General features: G+C 44.0%; 1 protein-coding gene across 3 annotated transcripts in view; it reads right to left on the minus strand.

The window, feature by feature from the left end:
- Positions 1–19,824, minus strand: part of ARHGEF4 (Rho guanine nucleotide exchange factor 4) — a 69,021-nt gene that overhangs the window by 9,431 nt on the left and 39,766 nt on the right. For 2 of the 3 annotated variants that reach the window (XM_065410711.1, XM_065410710.1), the window contains exons 2-6: positions 10,203–10,382; positions 6,654–6,848; positions 5,334–5,513; positions 4,328–4,560; positions 2,247–2,376 (exon numbers count right to left, since the gene is read on the minus strand). In XM_065410711.1, the coding sequence (XP_065266783.1) occupies positions 2,247–2,376; positions 4,328–4,560; positions 5,334–5,513; positions 6,654–6,848; positions 10,203–10,328 (864 nt within the window). In that variant the 5' untranslated portion in view covers positions 10,329–10,382. The remainder of the gene's footprint in view (positions 1–2,246; positions 2,377–4,327; positions 4,561–5,333; positions 5,514–6,653; positions 6,849–10,202; positions 10,383–19,824) is intronic. The other variant, XM_065410712.1, reaches the window with a different exon arrangement.

Here is a 19,824-nt window from a genome sequence, read left to right on the forward strand (position 1 = left end):
CGTTATACAAGGCACTGGTGAGACCTCATCTGGAATACTGTGTGCAGTTCTGGTCACCCATGTTTAAGAAGGATGAATTCAAACTGGAACAGGTTCAGAGAAGGGCTACTAGGATGATCCGAGGAATGGAAAACCTGTCATATGAAAGGAGACTCAAAGAGCTTGGCTTGTTTAGCCTAACCAAAAGAAGGCTGAGGGGAGATATGACTGCTCTTTATAAATATATCACAGGAATAAATACCAGGGAGGGAGAGGAATTATTTAAGCTCAGTACCAATGTGGACACAAGAACAAATGGATATAAACTGGCTATCAGGAAGTTTAGACTTGAAATTAGACGAAGGTTTCTAACCATCAGAGGAGTGAAGTTCTGGAACAGCCTTCCAAGGGGAGTAGTGGGGGCAAAAGACATATCTGGTTTCAAGACTAAGCTTGATAAGTTTATGGAGGGGATGGTATAATGGGATAGCCTAATTTTGGCAATTAATTCGTCTCTGACTACTAGCGGTAAATATGCTCAATGGCTTGTGATGGGATGTTAGATGGGGTGGGATCTGAGTTACTACAGAAAATTCTTTCCTGGGTGTCTGGCTGGTGAGTCTTGCCCACATGCTCAGGGTTTAGCTGATTGCCATATTTGGGGTCGGGAAGGATTTTCCTCCAGGGCAGATTGGCAGAAGCCCTGGGGTTTTTTCGCCTTCCTCTGCAGTGTGGGGCACGGGTCACTTGCTGGAAGATTCTCTGCACCTTGAAGTCTTTAAACCACGATTTGAGGACTTCAATAGCTCAGATACAGGTTTGATACAGGAGTGGGTGAGTGAGATTCTGTGGCCTGCGTTGTGCAGGAGGTCAGACTAGATGATCATAATGATCCCTTCTGACCTTAAAGTCTATGATTCTATGGTCATAACTGTCCTTTTGGGGAAGAGAGAAGAAGTTAGTTGAGATGAGCTGGAGCTGCTGCTGCTGCTGTTAAAGTCCAATCCTGTTTCATCTCAGGTGGTGTTTGGGATTCAGCTGGAGCCGGCAGTGGTGGTGACGTCCCCTAGATCGCTCTCCCGGCCTGGTCTGCTCAGGACATCTCCAGGATCAGGATGATGAAGGCCCAGGATCCCAGGAGATGGTGGGGAGTAGTAGCCATGATGGTGAAGCTTGCTCCAGTAGCCAATTTCCCCTCCAACGTCTCTTTCTTTAAGGACCTCCGAAAGGGAGTTATGGGTGGATAGTGCATACCCTCATTATTTTGTCCACCAGTTAGGCCTAGTTTCTGACATACCAATTTTGGTTCACTGATTTCTGGTTGCACACTTCTCTTAACACACTCCTTGAGTTATATCAGGAGGCCTTTTTGTTTGGACTGATTCAGCCTGTTTCCCTTTTGCACCTTTTCCCATCAACATTTGTTGTTCTAGGTTATTGTGACACCTTATGAACATAAACGCACTATTTAACAATTGAGCTCACAATTAGGGTAAATTTGTAGGTCCAGTTATCACAGCATGATCTCATTCCATCACAACACTGGAGCACAATCCCTGCCTCTCATGAGAGTGAGGGATGCTGTCCCTCTCACATCCATTGAGCACCAATTTGGCTGGGCATATGCAGAAAATGAAATTTTGTTCTGGATTCAGCCCCATTTGCCAGGTCTGGATCATCTGCTCATCTGCTGAGCCAAATCCTCTGCCCTCAGAGGAGCTACATTAGTTTACACCAGCTGATGGGGGGGGGGGGGGAGAAAGGATAATTTAATCAAAATACATTTGCTCAGCTCTAGAAAACAGGCAGTTTTGTTTATTTAAAAAATAAATAAATAAAACTGGTTTTAAAAAGAGCTTTTCTGAGCATGTACAAATACTATAGGAAAATTCAGATGCCATTTTATCTGTCAGGGCCTGGTAGCCCTCTCAAGGATGTCGCTTAGAATACTAGATGCCAACTCTGCCTGCCTCAATAATGCTTGAAAATTAGTCAAATAATAAATGGTTTATTGGAATTTCAGTAAGCAGCATGTGCCAATTTCCTTCTGCAAAGAGCAAGGATGTATGGTAAACGGGACCCAGAGAGCTGTGCAAAGCTCTAGAAGGGTATCAGGCTAGCTCAGGTCTTTCAGAGTTCCTCCAACCCTATCAGGAGAAGGTGAAACAACAAGCATGAGTGTGACAGAATGTGATTGGGCTAGTGAGCCAAATAAAATAATCACTTGGGGGCCCCATTCACTCTGTGGGGCACTTGAGTCCCCTCACCTCCCAGTCCTCTATGGAACTCTGCCACTGGGCAATTTTGTCTATGTTCTCCAGCCTCCTCTTTCTCTCATTGATCAGTCGAGCAACGTTCTTCATGGCATTTAAGGCAGCTTCAACATCTTTAAAATCCCTAGGGCGAAACAGATTTCGTTAGGCACGTCTACATGAGCAGACCGGAATCCAAAAGTGCTGCAACTCTAGAGTCTACTGAACTGGAGCACAGAGCTGGAAATCTGGGTTCCATTTCTGGTTCTGCCACTCACTTGGGTTGTATTTCTAAAGCACTTGAAGAATGTCACACGGAGAGCCCCGTGGGCCACATTTTCAGAAGAACTCATCTCTCATTTAGGCATGAAAATAAGAGGTCAGATTTTGAAAGGAGCTGAGTTCTTTGGAAAGCCAGGCCCGAATGGTGAGTGCTGAGTATCTGAAAATCTGACCCAGCAGGTGCAAAGTACTTGCTATTCTAAGTATCTGTTTTCTCTGGAGATTTAAAGCCACTATTTTGTCCAATACAAAAACTATTTTTTAAGTGAAATTGTTAAAGCCACAATATTTTCATGCCATTACATTTGAAGATTTAGTTGTCAGACATGGGCCAAGACCATTTAGAAATGCATGGGTTCCTTTCAAACAGGAGGCATTATCTATTTGTGGTAGGACAGAATCTCCTGCAACCAACCCACACACCATCTGCTACCACCATCTCACTCACTAGCCCTGGAAGAAGAGGGCTGGAGTGTCTTGCCTTACACACTATTTCCAAAATCTCAGAGCACCCACTGTGGCACGTACTCTGAGTAACCCCTTCCAGATATACTTAGTTTCACAACATAGTGTTTACGAATTTAATAACACACACACATAAAGTAATTCTGAGAAACATCAGTGTGGTCATTAGGAACTTGAAAGTCCAGCTCAATTCATAGTGTGTCACTATGATCACTTTCCTCCAATACAGATTTTCAGGTTTATTTGTGTAACTCTAGTTATATCAGGTGCATTATTAAGAGACACATTTTATTATACACAAATATGTTCCTCGTACTGCAATTCCTTAAAAAAACCAGTTGATCAATGGTTGCGCTATGAGAATTTGAATAGATTCTATCAAAACTGTAAAGGGATTCTGTTTAAAAACACGGGCCCAAAGTTTGCTGTGCCTTAAAATTGTTATGATGCCCTAGGGAAAGTTCTCTAGAGCCAAAGGGCCACATCCTCAGCAATGTGCATAGCCCCACTGAAGACATTTTAAGTGCAATGATTCCCACTAACTGAGGATCTGGCCCTAAACAGCTAGCCGGGTATTTTTTAAGCCTATTACCCTGACTCCATAAAATCAAAATCATGGAACAAACATGCCCATGCAGTGTGTCCCAGGAACAGGTTTCAAAGCTGGGGGGTGACTGTGCAGAGGGGGCTGAAGCAGCCCAGACCTAATGCATGAACTGTGCATGTCCCTGATGTGATGGAGAAGATCTCCACAATGGTACCCAGTTACTGCAGGCAGGGAGGGCAGGCTAGATGCCTGAAGGTGTGTGTCTGTGCTCACCATGAATCCACTGGGCCATAGGACAGCAGCAGACCAAGTCCACCACTCCCCTCATACCCTGCAGTATTAGCCACAGCCTGGCTGCTCAGACATCCTGGCTAATTCTGGCCGAAGAGCCCATCCTTTCAGACACGATACTTCTAATTCAGGCTTTGTTCAGATTCCCAGACAAACAGCCTTTGTTTTGGTAGGACCTACAGCATTATGTGCTGTGCTCCTGCACAGCCAGCAAAGGAAGCACAAGTTGACTCATGAGGCCTATTGGCTGTGCTAATATCACTCTTGGGGCTCAAATAAGGAAGTGAACATGATACTAAACAAACAGTAGGGTGGTACCTACTACACAGGTAGAGAAAGCTCAGTGTTTGCCTAATAAAAAAGGATATATCTGGTAAGACGGCATGCTAAACAATTGTGAATATAACATACAGCTACCATGAGTATCCTTTTTCTGTAACTCTGAGACAACTGTTCACAAATTCCCCATTCCCATGCGTGTATAAGCCGTTCCCTGACATTTTGCACCTACCTGTGCTGGGGGTTGGTATATTTGAGTAGTTCAGCCAGCTGCAGTGGATACTTGCAGATTTTCTGCACTGGAGTCAGCAGAAACCCATCCAGAGAGATGTCGATCATCTTCTGAAGCAGGCGGCACGCTTCGAAGAAGTAGACATACTTGTTGACTTTGGTGAGTCGGGACAGCTCCACGCAGGCGTTGGGGTGGTTGTTGCAGTACTCGGAGTAAATCTGGAACTCTGTTTGCTGAGATGGGAATGAAAAGGCAACCCCTAGTGGTAATCTCTCTCATATCAGGGTCTGGGCCTGAAAATGCTGCACAGTGCAGAGCTCAGCCATCCTCTACCCACTGCAGGCCCCTCTGCCCAAAACAACTACAGTACCTACCCTGCTTCCCAATAAAGGGACTCCACCCACCTATCCTGGTAGGCAACCACTAGTCTCTTCCAGGCCTCACCCTGGCCTTGGTAGTGGTGCCCTTTGGTAGTGGGTACTGCCAGGCATGCTGATATACTTCTCTCCCTGGTAGGCCTATACACTCAATGATGGATCTATATGTGCCCTCCAGCCCACTCCCATTATGCCAACCCGCAGTCTCCTCTTAGAGGGAGAAGAGGCCCATCTGATAAATGTCCTATATGTTTGCCTGGCTGAGGCCAATTAAAAATTATGGTACATGCTACTTATCAGACAGGCTAGGATGCGTCCAACATCCCATGTACTCCACAGGCCACTCTATCCCCTACCCAGATGGATGTTTCTGATGAATTGATGATCAGGAGTAAAATACTTAAAATATTGGCCTGCAAATGGCAACATTAGGCTACAGAGTTTACACCCCCAATGGAGAGGTATTGCACTCAGCAAGGCAGCTTTTTATTGAGTCACATTGGGAAGGTCTTCTTGGCAACCAGAAGGGCTACAGATTTAATTCTAAAAAACCTAAAGCTTAAAAATTCCATCCAGCTAACATCTCCCCAGCTAGCCTTCTCCCATGAAGACACTGCAAATCAACTCACATATTCCAGGAAGCAGGAGCCGACCTCACTCAAGTGTGGATGGTCTTTGTTGAATTTCTTCTCCAGCGCTTTTACAAATTTTTTCTGGCATTTGTAAATGTCTTCGATGTTCCCAAAGATTGTCTTCAGCTGTTCTTCTGTAAACATGTCAGCCCTCTTGCGGCACTGCTTAATGTAACCCTGGGAGGAAGTCAGATTTTAAAGGGGTGTTGGGTACTTGCTCAAGGGCCTGGTCCACAGACCACTGGAGTCAATGAAAGACTCTCATTGACTGCAGTGGGTTTTAGATCAAAACCCTATACCTTTCTAGTATGAGTCCGCTGTGCTTTTATTACTATTTCTGAAGGTACCATGCCTAAAAATGGCACACATGGAAATCAAACCATAGTCAGAAACATGCTTTGGATGATACTGATCCCATGCTCAATGGTACAACCTGCGCTATAGAATCTTCTCCGGTAAATAACTAGCTGACTGTATGTGTACCAGATATTCTGGTTAAACCCAAAGGGTCAGATCCTCAGCTGATATAAATCGACAATAGCTCCATTGATGGAGTTATGCTGTTTTACACAAGCTGAGGATCTGGGCTTGAATATACTAGTGTCCTTGTATAAAAGTGTCTCTGTTTCACCCCAGTTGGCTTCCTCTGTCCATCCCGGATGAGGCTACAGCTCAGTGGTGTTTTAGATATGTATTTTGCGAAGTGTTTGGGGAGGAAAGGTCCTATGTCCATGCAAAGCTGTTATCACCAATTATCACCACATGGCATGTCTCTTGTTAAAGGAGATGTCAGAATATTCAGCATGTTCAGAAGTGAATGCTCTAATAGGCCGAACATTCCCCAGGGTTTGGATCTATGAGTATATGAATTGCATGAAAACTGGTATTTCTGTTCATGCCACCTCTCACCATTTACTAATAAAGAATATAGTGGTGCTAGTATTCTAGTCTTCTTGGCTTGGGAAATTCAGTTAATTACATTTAATCAGGACTCCTCTTTGTGCTCCAAATAAAGGGGCATTTGGGATATTCCTGGAATGAATCAGTATTCTCCATTTCCTGAACATGCACAGTGATTACAGAGGGGGTAGGCAGAGAGTATATGACAGGTATATGTCAGAGAGACAACTCTGCTAACCGAGGGTTCTTTTCTTAAGGGAAGAAGAGTAATTTGCAGCTAGAGAGAGAAGAAGAGCACAAGACAGCTTAGTAGGGTGGGGGCTGGGGATCTCTCCCTTCTGAAGTGGGTTCAGTTCATGCATTTGGGTCACACCCATTCTATCTGCCCCTTATTCTCTCCTTTCACAGCCTGGTTACCTCACAGATGTCCTTCAGGTGTTTGATGTAGTCTCTCTCTGTGCTTATGATCTCGTTGATAACATTGGTCCTCATTTGGTCCTTGCTTGTCTGCCCCACTCCATAACGCCGGGCGGCGGTGCTGGCATCCTCCTCTTTGCCGTCCTCTGCCTTCATAGGATAGTCTTCCATGGGTTCATCTTGGTTCACTCGGAGCTGTGTCAAACACACATGGGTTTCCATTGGGTAACAGTCCCTGTTTTTACTCTCTCATCTTGCCTGGGTCACTAATTCAGATCCTTCTACCACCAAGAAGGACATGTTGGAGGACAGCAAGGCTGCTGTGATGGGCACTTCCTCCCTGTCACATTCCTAGAGCCCACACACGGGTTAGTCAATGTCCTCCAGAATTAATTCTATGAAATATCCAGAACCTGGGCCCAGAGATTGGCCAGGGGAGGGTGGAGGGAGTTCTAGTGATAGGGATAGCTAGTTTCAGTCAGTAGACTTTGCCGTTTGCTCCATAGACCTTGGAGGGGCTGAGAATATGGCAGAGGATAGGTATTCAGCACCTGGGGGATGCCTTCATGTCACCCAGCCACTGCTCCCGTTAACTAAGGTGTGACATTGATGGGCTCCCTCTTGGATGGAAGGATCACAGGTGTGATGTGAGGAAATACATATAAATCAAGGGAAAGCACCTCAGTAAATGATTTACTAGTCAAGTCTGAGGGTTTTTTATGGGGTGGGTTTAGGGGAATAAATCAATAGATAAATTCTGCTTTGATAGTCTTTGTTAAGGAGTAAATTAAAGGACACTCATTACTTACAAGGTAAATAACAGTAATAAAACATTTCTTTATATGAATTGAATATAGATGCCAGTGGGCAAGTAATGCCACATGAAGAGACAGCTCAAGGTTGCGTCTGACGAAGTGGGTATTCACCCACGAAAGCTTATGCTCCAATACATCTGTTAGTCTATAAGGTGCCACAGGACTCTTTGTTGCTTTTTACAGCTCCAGACTAACATGGCTACCCCTCTGATACTTGACACATTTAATATGAGACTCATGCTTCTTTCAGTATGGCCACTAGATGACAGCACAGCATGAATATTGGCAAAAATATCAGACATTTTCGTAGAGGACTTGCTGTACACAGTCTACCTTATCAGCTGTACTAAAACCACTGTTAGGTAATTCCAGGCAATTTTCAATTCAGTTCTTTTATACAGTACTGCCATAGCGCATATTTAACTGTCTCAGGTTACCCCATTTGGATATCTAATACCATTTAGAAAAATATCATATAAAATGCTTAGGAAAGAACAAAGAAAATTCAAGTAAGGAACATGCAACATCATTTTGCAAATGTCCATTCCACTTCAGCCATTTTAGTGCTACAAATATTGCAATGACACAAAGAGTTTGTTTAGATTTCTACATAGTTAAAATTTGTTAAGATAGGATTATCACATCTATACCCACACATTATTGACACATTGTCAACATTATTGACAAAAGCTGATGGATCAAAGATGTGGGATGCCGATTTTCCTTCATTGCTAGCAGGAGAGCATGGACCAGCAAAACTAGTGCAAACTCCATGTTAGACCCACAACTAAAACGACTGCATAGAATCAAGGAAGTCTGAGAGTTCAGGTTAGCTGGAGTTGCTTTGATACTCCCTTCCCTAAAGCTCTTACCTGAAATAGATCAGAGGTCAAGTGATAATTGGCAATGCTTGAGTTGCCTGAGCAAGGAGCCATCAACTATTGCAGTAGGAGAAGTTGGCATCCTGCCCTTTTAAAGGTCAGCACTGACAATGCCTGTCAGCAACAGATATGCTGTCTCGCCACAGGTTTTTACCACTCAGGAGGGACATGGGTCCAACTTATAGGCAACAACCTGAAGCTCCTCCAACGCAACCTCAGTGTGGCGCTCAAGCAGAAAAGACTTTCCAGAAACCAGTTCTGTCCCCATGGAAGGTCAGAACTGGCTCCACATCCAAGTGATGTTATTTACGAACTACAACATTTTATCATCTGGAACAGGTCTTCGGCTAGGGACTAAGGATGCTAAGGAGGAGACAAGGAACCTCTTCTTTGCCTCCTGCACAGCCCTAGCAAAAGATTTCAAAACTTTTATGTCCCAATCAGTCAGACTCCCAACCAGGACTTTTGCTATAGGCATAAATACATAATTTGTATCAGGTAATTTGTGTGAGGACAAATAACTGAGAATCCAGGTATCCTGACAGACCTGAATTTCCCCATATCAATTCTCAGTTAATGTAGTCGTGCTGAAGCAGTGATGCAGAGCTGGGATTCCATACTGAGAACTGCAGCTCACACAATGGAATGAAAATTCCCTCTTACCTGGAAAGGGAAGGAAAATATGTGGCCTATGCACTGAATCTGCCTGGGCTCTTGTTCTCCCCCATATGTAAGGAGAACTCGGATGGCCCAGCAAACCAGCAGTAAGGAATCCCACTTCTGCACCATCCAAACCACAGACTACACTTCTGGAGCTCAAATTTTGTCCACCAAGTCTGTCACATCCAATAAATGGGGCTTGTAGGGCCAGATCCTCAGCTGGTGTAGGTTCGGCATGGCTCCATTGATTTCAATTCAATTATGATGCTTTACAGTCGCTGGGGATTTGGGCCTACCATGACAAATGGAGAGATCCACTGAGGCTTCAGTTCAGGACAGCATAGGGTTGCCAACTGTCTAATCACACAAACCCAAATACCCTTGCCCCACCCCTTCCCTGAAACCCTGCTCCTGCTCCACCCCGCTCACTCCATCCTCCATCGCTCGTTCTTCCCCACCCTCACTCACTTTCATTGGGGCAGGGGGTTGGGGTGAAGGAGGGGGTGTGGGTTCTGGTCTGGGGCCAAGGGGTTCAGAGTGTGGGAGGGGGCTCCAGGCTGAGCCTGGGCCAGAGGGTTGGGGGGCAGGAGGGGGTGTGGGGTGCAAGCTCTGGGAGGGAGTTTGGGTGTGGGAGGGGGCTCAGAGCTGGGCCAGGGGATTGGGGTGTGGGAGGGGGTTCAGAGTGTGGGAGGGAGTATGGGGTGCTAGCTCTGGAAGGGAGCTCAGGGCTAGGCAGCGGTTTGGGGTGTGGGAGGGGTGCAGGCACCGCCCCTGCAGCTCCCATTGGCCGCAGTTCCCGGCCAGTGGGAGCTGCGGAATCAGTGCTTGGGGCAGAGGCAGTGCGCGGAGACTCCTTACCCACCCCCCACCACCAGGGACATGCTGGCCACTTCAGGGAGTGGGGCAGCCTGCTTTAGCCCCGCTGCACCACCAGACTTTTAGCGGCCTAAAATCTCCCAGTTTGGCTTCAGTAGCCTCTGGGAAATAGAGTCCGATTCCGGGAGACTCCCGGCGAAACCAGGAGGGTTGGTAACCCTAGCACAGCATTATTAAAGAGAAACAACAATGTACATGGCTCTGATCACCAGCACATTCTACACCAAATCACCTCCAACCATGGAAGTGCTTGGGGCACTCCTATCAGGGAGCTGGTGTTAACAGACTGGGGTTAAAAACAATGTTTAGGTCCTTACCCGTACAAAGCTGGCTGGAAACCAGCCTTCGCTGTCCAGGATCCTCCCCCACCACCACTCCTTGTTGGTAGCATCCATCACTTCGATGACATCGCCAGCCTTGAATCCCAGCTCTTGGTCATCCATGGTGACATGATCCCAGAGGGCTTCTGCGTACACCACGCTGCCATCGCTGATGAGCTGGGAACAGAGCAAGTAAAGCATTGGCAACCAGTTACCTCCAACAGAAGCATTTCACTCAACTAGCACTCTCTGAGCACAGGCCTTGTTCCAGATCACTGCCACAAATGGCACAAGTCACTCCACTGTGAACAGGAGGAGGACAGAACCATGCTGCCTTCCCTGCACACACACTCACACTGTCCAGCAAAAGACAGCATGTTGCAAGCTTTGGAAGGCTGCCACTGTTGTGTGAACTCCTGGTTTCCAGGGGCTCATGCTGCAGTGTAGCCCCTCCTTGTCCCAGTATGGGCCCAGCTTAAAGCCTCAGTCTGGTTCTTATTCTAGTGTGAATAAGAACCTTCAAATCCTTGCAGAAGCATAAGAATTTAAAGCACATTCATTTCTTAGTGCAGTTCATAGGGCTGAATAGTGACTATTTCAAATGGCACCTCCTTACTGAAATGACCTGCCCTGCACCCTCTGTGTATTCAGAGTCATCTCTGCTGACTAGGCCCCAAAGCAGATTTTATTGCTTTAGAGCCCTTCAGAAGCAGCAAAGTGACAAGAAGCCAAGTCCATTCTGGCTCATGCTTCATCAACAGAATTACTAAGTGCCAACTGCACAGCCAAACTGTGCTCTCTATTGCATCTGATCCACCCCAGTTTGAGACAGCGAGAGGTGCTGGGTAACTGAGGCAGATTTTGGATCAGAGAGTTGTTGTTATTGGTGATTATGCATTAGCCTGAAAGAACAGAGCATGCACTTTAGATCTCAGAGCACATTTGTGGCACCAGGTCATATTTGCTACGGAAGCCCTTGAGATACAAAAATGGAACCCAATGGTAGCATTTTTACAGAGCCACTTTTCAGAACAGAAAGTACCCCACAGTGACCTAAGATTTTATGCTGCTTTTAGTGTGGTTAAAATTAGCACTTAAGCCTCTTTAAGTAAGTCCTCAAAGGAAAACAAATGCTTAAGCTTAGGGTCAACTGGTTATTAACATATATCAAAAAGTGCTTACTTTGGAAAAAATGCACATATGCACAGCCCATCTCTTTGGGCGAACAATCACTTGCATTTAAGGAATGATTCTACTGCGTGTATTCAGTATGTAATTTTCAAATGGTCGCAACTTTCTTACTTTCCAAACAATTTGTTTAAAACTTAAGTCTTGGACATACTCCTCACTGAGGACTATTTACATGCCATGGTTGAGTCATTTTTCAATGATCTGTGTGATAAAACAGAGCAGCAAGTCCTTATAACCATGGGGACAATAGCCCTTCCCTGCACCCACTCATGATTCAGTAACATCAGAGGAGGTTCACTTCAAACATTCAAAGTAAAAGCTCTGCTCAGGCAGAGACGAAGCCTGGAAAACTTCAACCCTAAAAGATCATTTAAAAAAAATGCATGAAGAAGTAAAAGCAAGGGACCATAAGGAAAATCTTTGTATCCTGCACTGTGATAGTCACTACCAAGGGAATGTCCAGCTGTCTTTTCCCTACAAGTCCACCCTGATTTGTTGGGTCAGAGACTTTCCCATTAACCTTAACCTCTGGAGAACAACATTTATGGGCTTTCATCAGGGACATGACTAAGAATAACGGCCTAGACATCTATGCGAGTCTGTGAACCTTTGGGGGCTTCCTTCCTGAGGGGTCAAAGAAAACACAGGACTCTTCCCATTATGATTTGGTTAGGGAAGTGTCCCCAGACAGTCTAATCCAATGTAGAGGGGCGTGTGAATCCTGATTTTCTGTAACCCCATTGTGCAGTGCTAGCCTCTGGAAGGCAGGTGGCATGAACAGTCCCTGAGGAGGATGGGAAAGGAGAAAACTTGTGTGTACACCTCTACCCCGATACAACGCTGTCCTCGGGAGCCAAAAAATCTTACCGCGTTCTGGGGGAAACCGCGTTATATCGAACTTGCTTCAATTCGCTGGAGTGCACAGCCCCGCCCCCCCGGAGCACTGCTTTACCGCATTATATCCGAATTCGTGTTATATCAGGTCGCGTTATATAGGGGTAGAGGTGTATGTGTAACCCACACACCTTCTGGGTGTGGTGTTCTGTCCCATCTAGTGGCACTGAAACCACTTAGAGAGAGAGCAATTAATGAGTCTGCTCTACAGCCCTAGCTAACAGCCAGTTTACTCTTAGCTCATGTGGTAGAGGTTCACGCACTAAGCTCCAGAGGTTCCCGGTTCAATCCCACCTGCCACCGACCAGGGTCTGTTGGCGTTACATATGGTTCAACGACAAAGTTATTTATTATACCCAATACCCCATCTTCAGTCATGTTAATAACCTCTTCTGAAATATTATCTCCGTATCCATCCACTGTGCTGTATAGCCCAGCATTGGCTATGATATGCACCTGAGGTTGATTATATTTTTCCAGGCACAGTTGATCACATCCTGTGTTACTATTTTTTTTTTGGTTTGGTACCAATGCAAATAGTACATGGACAAAAAAGTGCATGCTACAGGATGCAGAACAGGAGGCAGTAGAGCTGGTTGCATTTTTTAAAAAACAACATTATTTTGGATGGAAAATGCTTTTTTATCTAAACCAAAATGTTTTGTGGCAATGTATCTGTTTCGCCAAAATGTTGCAAGGAAGATTTCTCAGGTCCAGGTGAGGGAGGGAGAGAAAGACTCCTGGAATAGCCAATAGCCCATTAGTTTGGGCACTCACCTGGGTGGTGGGAGACATAGGGACAAGTCCCAGCTCTGAATATGGCAGGGTGGGTACTCTAACCTGGGTCTCTCACATTCCAGGGGAGTGCCCTAACCACTAGGCTATTTTGGGGTGAGAGAACAACTTGCTGTAGTTTTTTCACAACATGTTTTGAAATATCTCAGTTTTGTTCTGCTCTCTCACAAACAAATTCCAAACTGTGACATATTTCATGAAATGGAATTGTTGTTTTTCTGACCATCCCTAGAATTAATATAGCAGCTAAAATGGTCCGAAATGTTTCAGCCATGCCTCACCTCTTTTCAGCACTCCAGCTATTGGGGGTGCATTATAATAATGCTTAGCATGAATAGAGCACTTCTCATCTGTGCATCTCAAAGGGGCTCACAAAGGTGGACAAGCATCATTGTCCCCAGTTTACAGATGGGAAAAAAGAGTTACAGAGAAGTTAAGAGATGTGCCTAAGGTCATACACTCTATCAATGACAGAGCCGGAATAGAATCCAGGACTCAAATCCCAGTCCTGTGTCTTATCTACTGGACCTCACTACTTCCCATCTACACTGAGTTAGGATGAGTTTGGATCATACAACTGGTGTTAGTATGGGACCATTTTCTACGTAAGAAAAGCAAGGATCAAATAGTGGTAGTGAGTGACCCAGAAAACCAAATGCTACCATAGCTAGTGCAGCAGTAGAGAGATCTTTTCACACTTCTAAATGCATGGTTTACAATTTGTCCTATTAAGCTGTGTATGTGTGTGTGTGGGCGTTTAAGTTTAAGCTTGATAATTAATCAATAATGCTATTAGGGCCATTTATTACACTGCTTACTCATGGTTCACATAGCAAAGGGGAATAGAAGCCTACTGCTGAAATTTCTCCTTTCCCTTCAGGCATGACTCATTTGCTCCACTGTCATATAGCTATGGAGTAGACTAATTAAGAAATCTTTGAAAAGAACAGAATTCAAAGGGCTTCTCAAGATACAAGTTATGAAGAGCTCATAAGATAAAATAACTCTACTATGGCCTTAAATCCCCTGCTCTGAGTGTGGAATCAAGTACCAGAGACATTCAGGTCACACACTCTGTGAATGGGGCCACACACAGCTTCTTTACAAAATTGCTGCTGCAACACAAGCAAGATTCAGCAGAAGTGAATAAATTAACACTATAAGCTCCAGGCAGTCAGAACTGCCTATTTTTATAAGGAAGACAGTATGGCCAATGAGACCCAACATTAGCAATGATCCCAGGTTGACCTGTTAACAGCTCACTAGGGGATTTTACACACACAATTCCCATTGAAATTGATGGGAGCCGTGTCAGTAAAACGTTTAATCAGCTTTGAAAATCTCAGGCTTCGGCACAGGTGGATGGCTAGGCTATCCTTTAGTTTAATGCAGCATCTAGTATTAATACCTGAAGCCTTCTACATTCAGGAATGTAGCTATAAAGGTGATTGTGTATGTAGCTACAGAGTCATAGCTGAACTACCAAATACCCAGGAGTAGGCAGATAAATCCATGCCAAAGATGTTTGGGACTCATAGTAGTTACTCAAAAATGGTGGTGGGGATTATAGACCAACTATTGTTTCATCAACAGTTAACACCATTTCTATAATAAGGGAGCAATGAGAGGAGATTAAGGCAGAAGAGTGAGGAGAAAAATGTTTTATTTAGGCTCTGGACTTTCTCACCCAATTTAGTCCCGCAATATTTGAAACACCACTTGACTGCTACAGCTCCCTGATTCAATGCGACTTTAACTCAGGGATCTATTTGGCTTTTGGGAGGTGACAGGTACTGAAAAATTCAATAGTCCATTGATTATTATCAGCATATCATGTACTGCCCATTAGTGCATCATGTCTTTGATCTGCAGCTTTTTAAAAAAATTAATTTTGTTGGACTCTCATGGAATGATTAAATGACTCCTTGTTTTAACAGACCCTCCTCTGAGATAGATCATTTAAGAGTAGACTGTGCCACTACTCAACATCAGTCATGATGTCATTGCCGTAAATATTGTTAAACTATTGATGTTATTTCACATAGTTTCTCTGACTTGATAAGTGCAGCTGTTCCAGACGTGATGCTGAACCACAATGGACACTGTAGAATTCAACAAAGCTTGTTCTGGCAGAGACATGTTGCGGCTGGGTTAAGAATGGGACGGTTAAGATTCTCCTTTTGCTAATTAAGAGGAAGCACAATAGGAGGAGAAGGGTTTTCTGCAAGATGTCCAAGAACACTGCACAGTTAGACAGGTACATTACAAGCGCTTCTTGCCTTCCACAGAAGCATCACGCTAGATGGAGTATTGATCACTTCCAGCATAGCAACTCCTATGATCGAAAAGGTTCACAGTTACCACAGCACATGCCCTGCTCTTGCTATTTACCATAGTCACTGAGAAACAAAGGTCAGTTTCCATACAAAACAATGTATAACTTGTCCATTCTATTGTTGTGACTTCGGCAGCTTTTCATTCTGACCACTCCAGACCTTTTCTGAAAGGCCTGCATTTGCTACCACTAAACTTGTTCTTGTGACCTAAGTAAGGTGACCAGATGTCCCGATATTAGGGGCTTTGTCTTATATAAACAACTATTAACCCCTCCTCCTCCCCTGCAAAAAAGTGTCCTGATTTTTCACATTTGCTACCTGCTCACCTTAGACCTAAGCAACTTGTGAACCAGAGTTTCCAGAAGGGAAATGGTAGAAAACAGAATGCAAACCTTGCCTTCTCCAGACCTGCTCTCAATCAGTTTTGTTTGCAACTCTGTAAATGAGCAGAAATGAGGGAGTTCTCTTTATTTAAACCAGGGTTGAGTGTGCAAGGATACATCAGCAAACCAAATGCAATATTATCAGTGTATCACTGACATTGAATATTGACTGTACTGCAGGTGCTCTAATATTACATTAGCATTTTTATTCATCTGCAGCTGTTTTTAACTGTCCACATAGCTACAATCGGCTGTAATTTGTTTGCTGCTCATTTACAGTTCACCAAAGAAGCACTGTGTATGTTACTCGATATGTCACAAAAGTGAACAATAAGGTACGTTAGAGGCTGCTGCATTAGGCTCCCAAGCACTGTCTGTTCAAGGGCAGAACAAATATGACCTAGAGGGGCAAAAAACAGCCCGGGGTCCACTGCAAATCCACATAATTACACTGAAATTAAGCCAATTATATGTATGCAAAGAAATTGAGGTTGCCAAGCACTGCATCTATATGCATGTTTGTATTTTGACTGTTCAGCTCTTGTTGATCTAAGGCTGTATACCTCGGCATAATTGCCTCATATGTCCCAGGCTTGTTCTAGCAGAAGCTCCAGGCAACATTAATAGAGATAAAAGATCTGTGAACTGTGTAGAAACCCTATGAAACCAGGGATGGAGGCTGCTTTAGGGAATATTTATCTGTCAGCTGTTTAGTTCTACTTGAATAAAACTGTAATAACCTTCTATTGCTTATGCTGAGCACTAAAAGCTGAAAAAGCAGCCCTGCTTACACCAGGTGCATCGGCTATCAGTCAGGCACAGGGGATCTCAGCCTCCAGTTGAGAGAAAGGATAAGGCACAAGAACCACATTTTCTGCTCTGTGACCCTAGAACAGATGCCTTTCAATCAAGAGTAGCTATAAAGTCAATCATTGCAGCAGTAACTAAAATACGTCTGAGAAGCGTTGCTTTTATTTTTCTGAATATTTCTTTGGATCTCTCCCAACACGTGTATTAGAAACAGAAAAAGAGAACTGGGTCAAGACACCAAACATTTAAAGCCTTCAGTCCCACCAGTCTGCAAGTCAGCAAGCCCCCCAAAAGGCAAAACCCACAGACTGCTCCAGCTGCTTCACTCTGTCAATCCTTCCGCTATGGAAAGTGCAGCAGGGGAGTTTTATATAGCATGTTATTTCCCATCATGCCCAGAGGCACAGTTTTACTCACTCTATAGATTCTTTTAAATGTACAGGTGTAATCTAGCCAATCTTTGCCCCGACTTAAAAATTTCTCCTGTAGTTCAACGCTTCCCTCCCTCTCATCCCGCACTCCAACTCTCTGTTTTCATGGAAGGAGAGAGGAGACGAGAAAAAGGTCAACAAAGAATGTGCAAGCTGGTTTTCAGAAAAACACCAGTAACAAAACAGAACCAGCCCTCTGGCATGAGCCAGGCCCAGGCAATTAACATTCCCCTACCCAGGAGTTTTAAGAAATCATTGTCCCCTTTTGTTACTAAGACGGGAACTCCTAGATGGTCATTTATTCATATTGTGTAAGGCCTGAAAGCTCCATTAGCTCATCTAGTCTCATCTCCTGTATATCACAAGGCACTACATTTCACCCAGTTTCCCCTGTATTGGCCCAATAACTTGTATTTGGCTAAAGCATACCTTTCAGAAAGGAATCCAGCCTTGATTTGAAGACATCCACAGATGGAGACTCCACCACTTCCCTCAGTAGTTTGTTTGAATGGTTCAGCACCACAATTGTCAAAATATTGTGCCTAATTTCTAATTTGAATTTGTCTGGCTCCAGTTTCCAGCCATCGGTTCTTGTTCTGCCTTTCGCTGCTGGATTAAAGAGCCCTTTAGTATCTGGGATTTTCTCCCCGTGAAGGTACTTACTTATACAGAGTAATCAAGTCACCTCTCAATCTTCTGTCTGATAAACTAAACAAACTGAGCGCCTTAAGTTTCTCACTGTAAGGCATTTTCTCCAGCCCTGCAATTGTTTTTGTGGCTCTTTTCTGTACCCTCTCCAGTTTTTCAAATCCTTTTTAAAAAATGGACACCAGAATTGGACACAGTATTCCAGTGTTAGCCTTAGTAATGATATATCATCTCCCTACTCCTGTTCATATATCCAAGGACCACATTAGCCCTTTCTGCTACAGCATCACTTTGGAAGCTCACATTGAGTTGCTCTTCTACTATAGGGTGACCAGACAGCAAGTGTGAAAAATCGGGATGGGGGTGGCGGATAATAGGTGCCTATATAAAAAAAGTCCCAAATATTGGGAGTTTCCCTATAAAATCAGGCATCTGGTCACCCTAATATACTATGACCCCTAAATCCCTTTCAGAGTCACTGCTTTACAGGATACAGCCCCCATGTAGGTGTGGCTCTGCATTTTTTATTCCTAAATGTATGGCTTTGCATTTGGCTGTATTAAAACACAGTTTGTTTGAGTGGGCCAAGCTTACCAAGTGATCCAGATTGCTCTGTATGACTGACCTGTCCTCATCATTATTTACCACTCCACCAATCTTTGTGTCATCTGCAGATTTTCTCAGCAGTGATTTTATATTTGATTCCAGAACTTTGATGAAAGTGTTGAATAGTGTTGGGTCCAGAACTGATCCATGTGGAACCCCACGAGAAACACCCCCATGCAATGATTTCCCATTGATGACTGCTTTTTGAGATCTGTCCGTTAGCCAGTCCTTAATCTATTTAGTATGTGCTCTATTGATATTATATATTGCCAATTTTTTAAATCAGAATGTCACATGCTACTAAGTCAAATTCCTTACAAAAGTCTATTACTTCTACTAATTATGTTTATCAACCAAACTTGTAATCTCACCAAAGAATAGAATCAGATTTGTTTGATGACCTATTTTCCATAAAAGCATATTGATTGTCATTAATTATATTCCTATTCTTTAATTCTTTATCAACTGAATCCTGCTTCCAATTCTTCCTGCTCCCCGGGGTAATTTCCCTCTCAAGGAATATGCAGCGGAAGGTGGTTAAAGTAGATTGAAACAGGAGGGGGAGTGCCCACTGTGCCACACAAGGAGAAGGGGGAGCTGTAGAGAAACAGGTTACCCAAGCCAGGGGGAAGAGGGATGCTATCCTTGTTTTTAGCAGAGTAGGCAGAGCGGTGCTAAGCTCTATGTGTGTGTTCGGGGGAGAGGTTATAGGAAAGAACTACAATCCAGGCATTGCTTGCAATGCTTTGCATGTTAGGGATCCACTACACAGCACATACATGCACCTTTTGGGGGAAGTCTTCTCATCAACATCCATTCCAAAGACAGATTTCCCATAATTTTCCCCTCTGACATTTCATGACCAATCACTTTCATCAACCAGAAACAAATTTGGTAATGCTTTCTCCCACGGACATCTCATTCACTCCTGTTAGAGATACGGGAGTTTCCTGTTTTTATCATGTGCTGTATAGTAACAATAACAGGAGTACTTGTGGCACCTTAGAGACTAACAAATTTATTAGAGCATAAGCTTTCGTGGGCTACAACCCACTTCTTCGGGTTGTAGCCCACGAAAGCTTATGCTCTAATAAATTTGTTAGTCTCTAAGGTGCCACAAGTACTCCTGTTATTTTTGCGGATACAGACTAACACGGCTGCTACTCTGAAACCTGTATAGTAACAGAGTCTGCTAACTTTCTAGAGCGAATATCCTCAGTCTTAGGCAAAGGAAACCACAGAAGGTAAAATACCACTGAATCCTTCCCAAGGTTATCATCATTCTCTAAAAGACAGTTCCTGCTATCACGCCAGGTAACAAAATGTTAATTTATTACAGAAGTTGCTGGTAGTTACCACTCTAATTAAGGTTGTAAAATGGTTTCCAGAAGCCCTTGTTATCATTCACTCAAGTTTCCAGAAGATTATTCTTTGAAGATGAAATTTTCCATACTTTTTTCCCAGCCTCAAGCCATATTTTTTTCTGGTAATTGTGAACTAATTTTCTTCAACTGTTTTTGAATGA

This window comes from Emys orbicularis, chromosome 9, assembly GCF_028017835.1.
Source record: "Emys orbicularis isolate rEmyOrb1 chromosome 9, rEmyOrb1.hap1, whole genome shotgun sequence".
Lineage (NCBI taxonomy): Eukaryota > Metazoa > Chordata > Testudines > Emydidae > Emys > Emys orbicularis.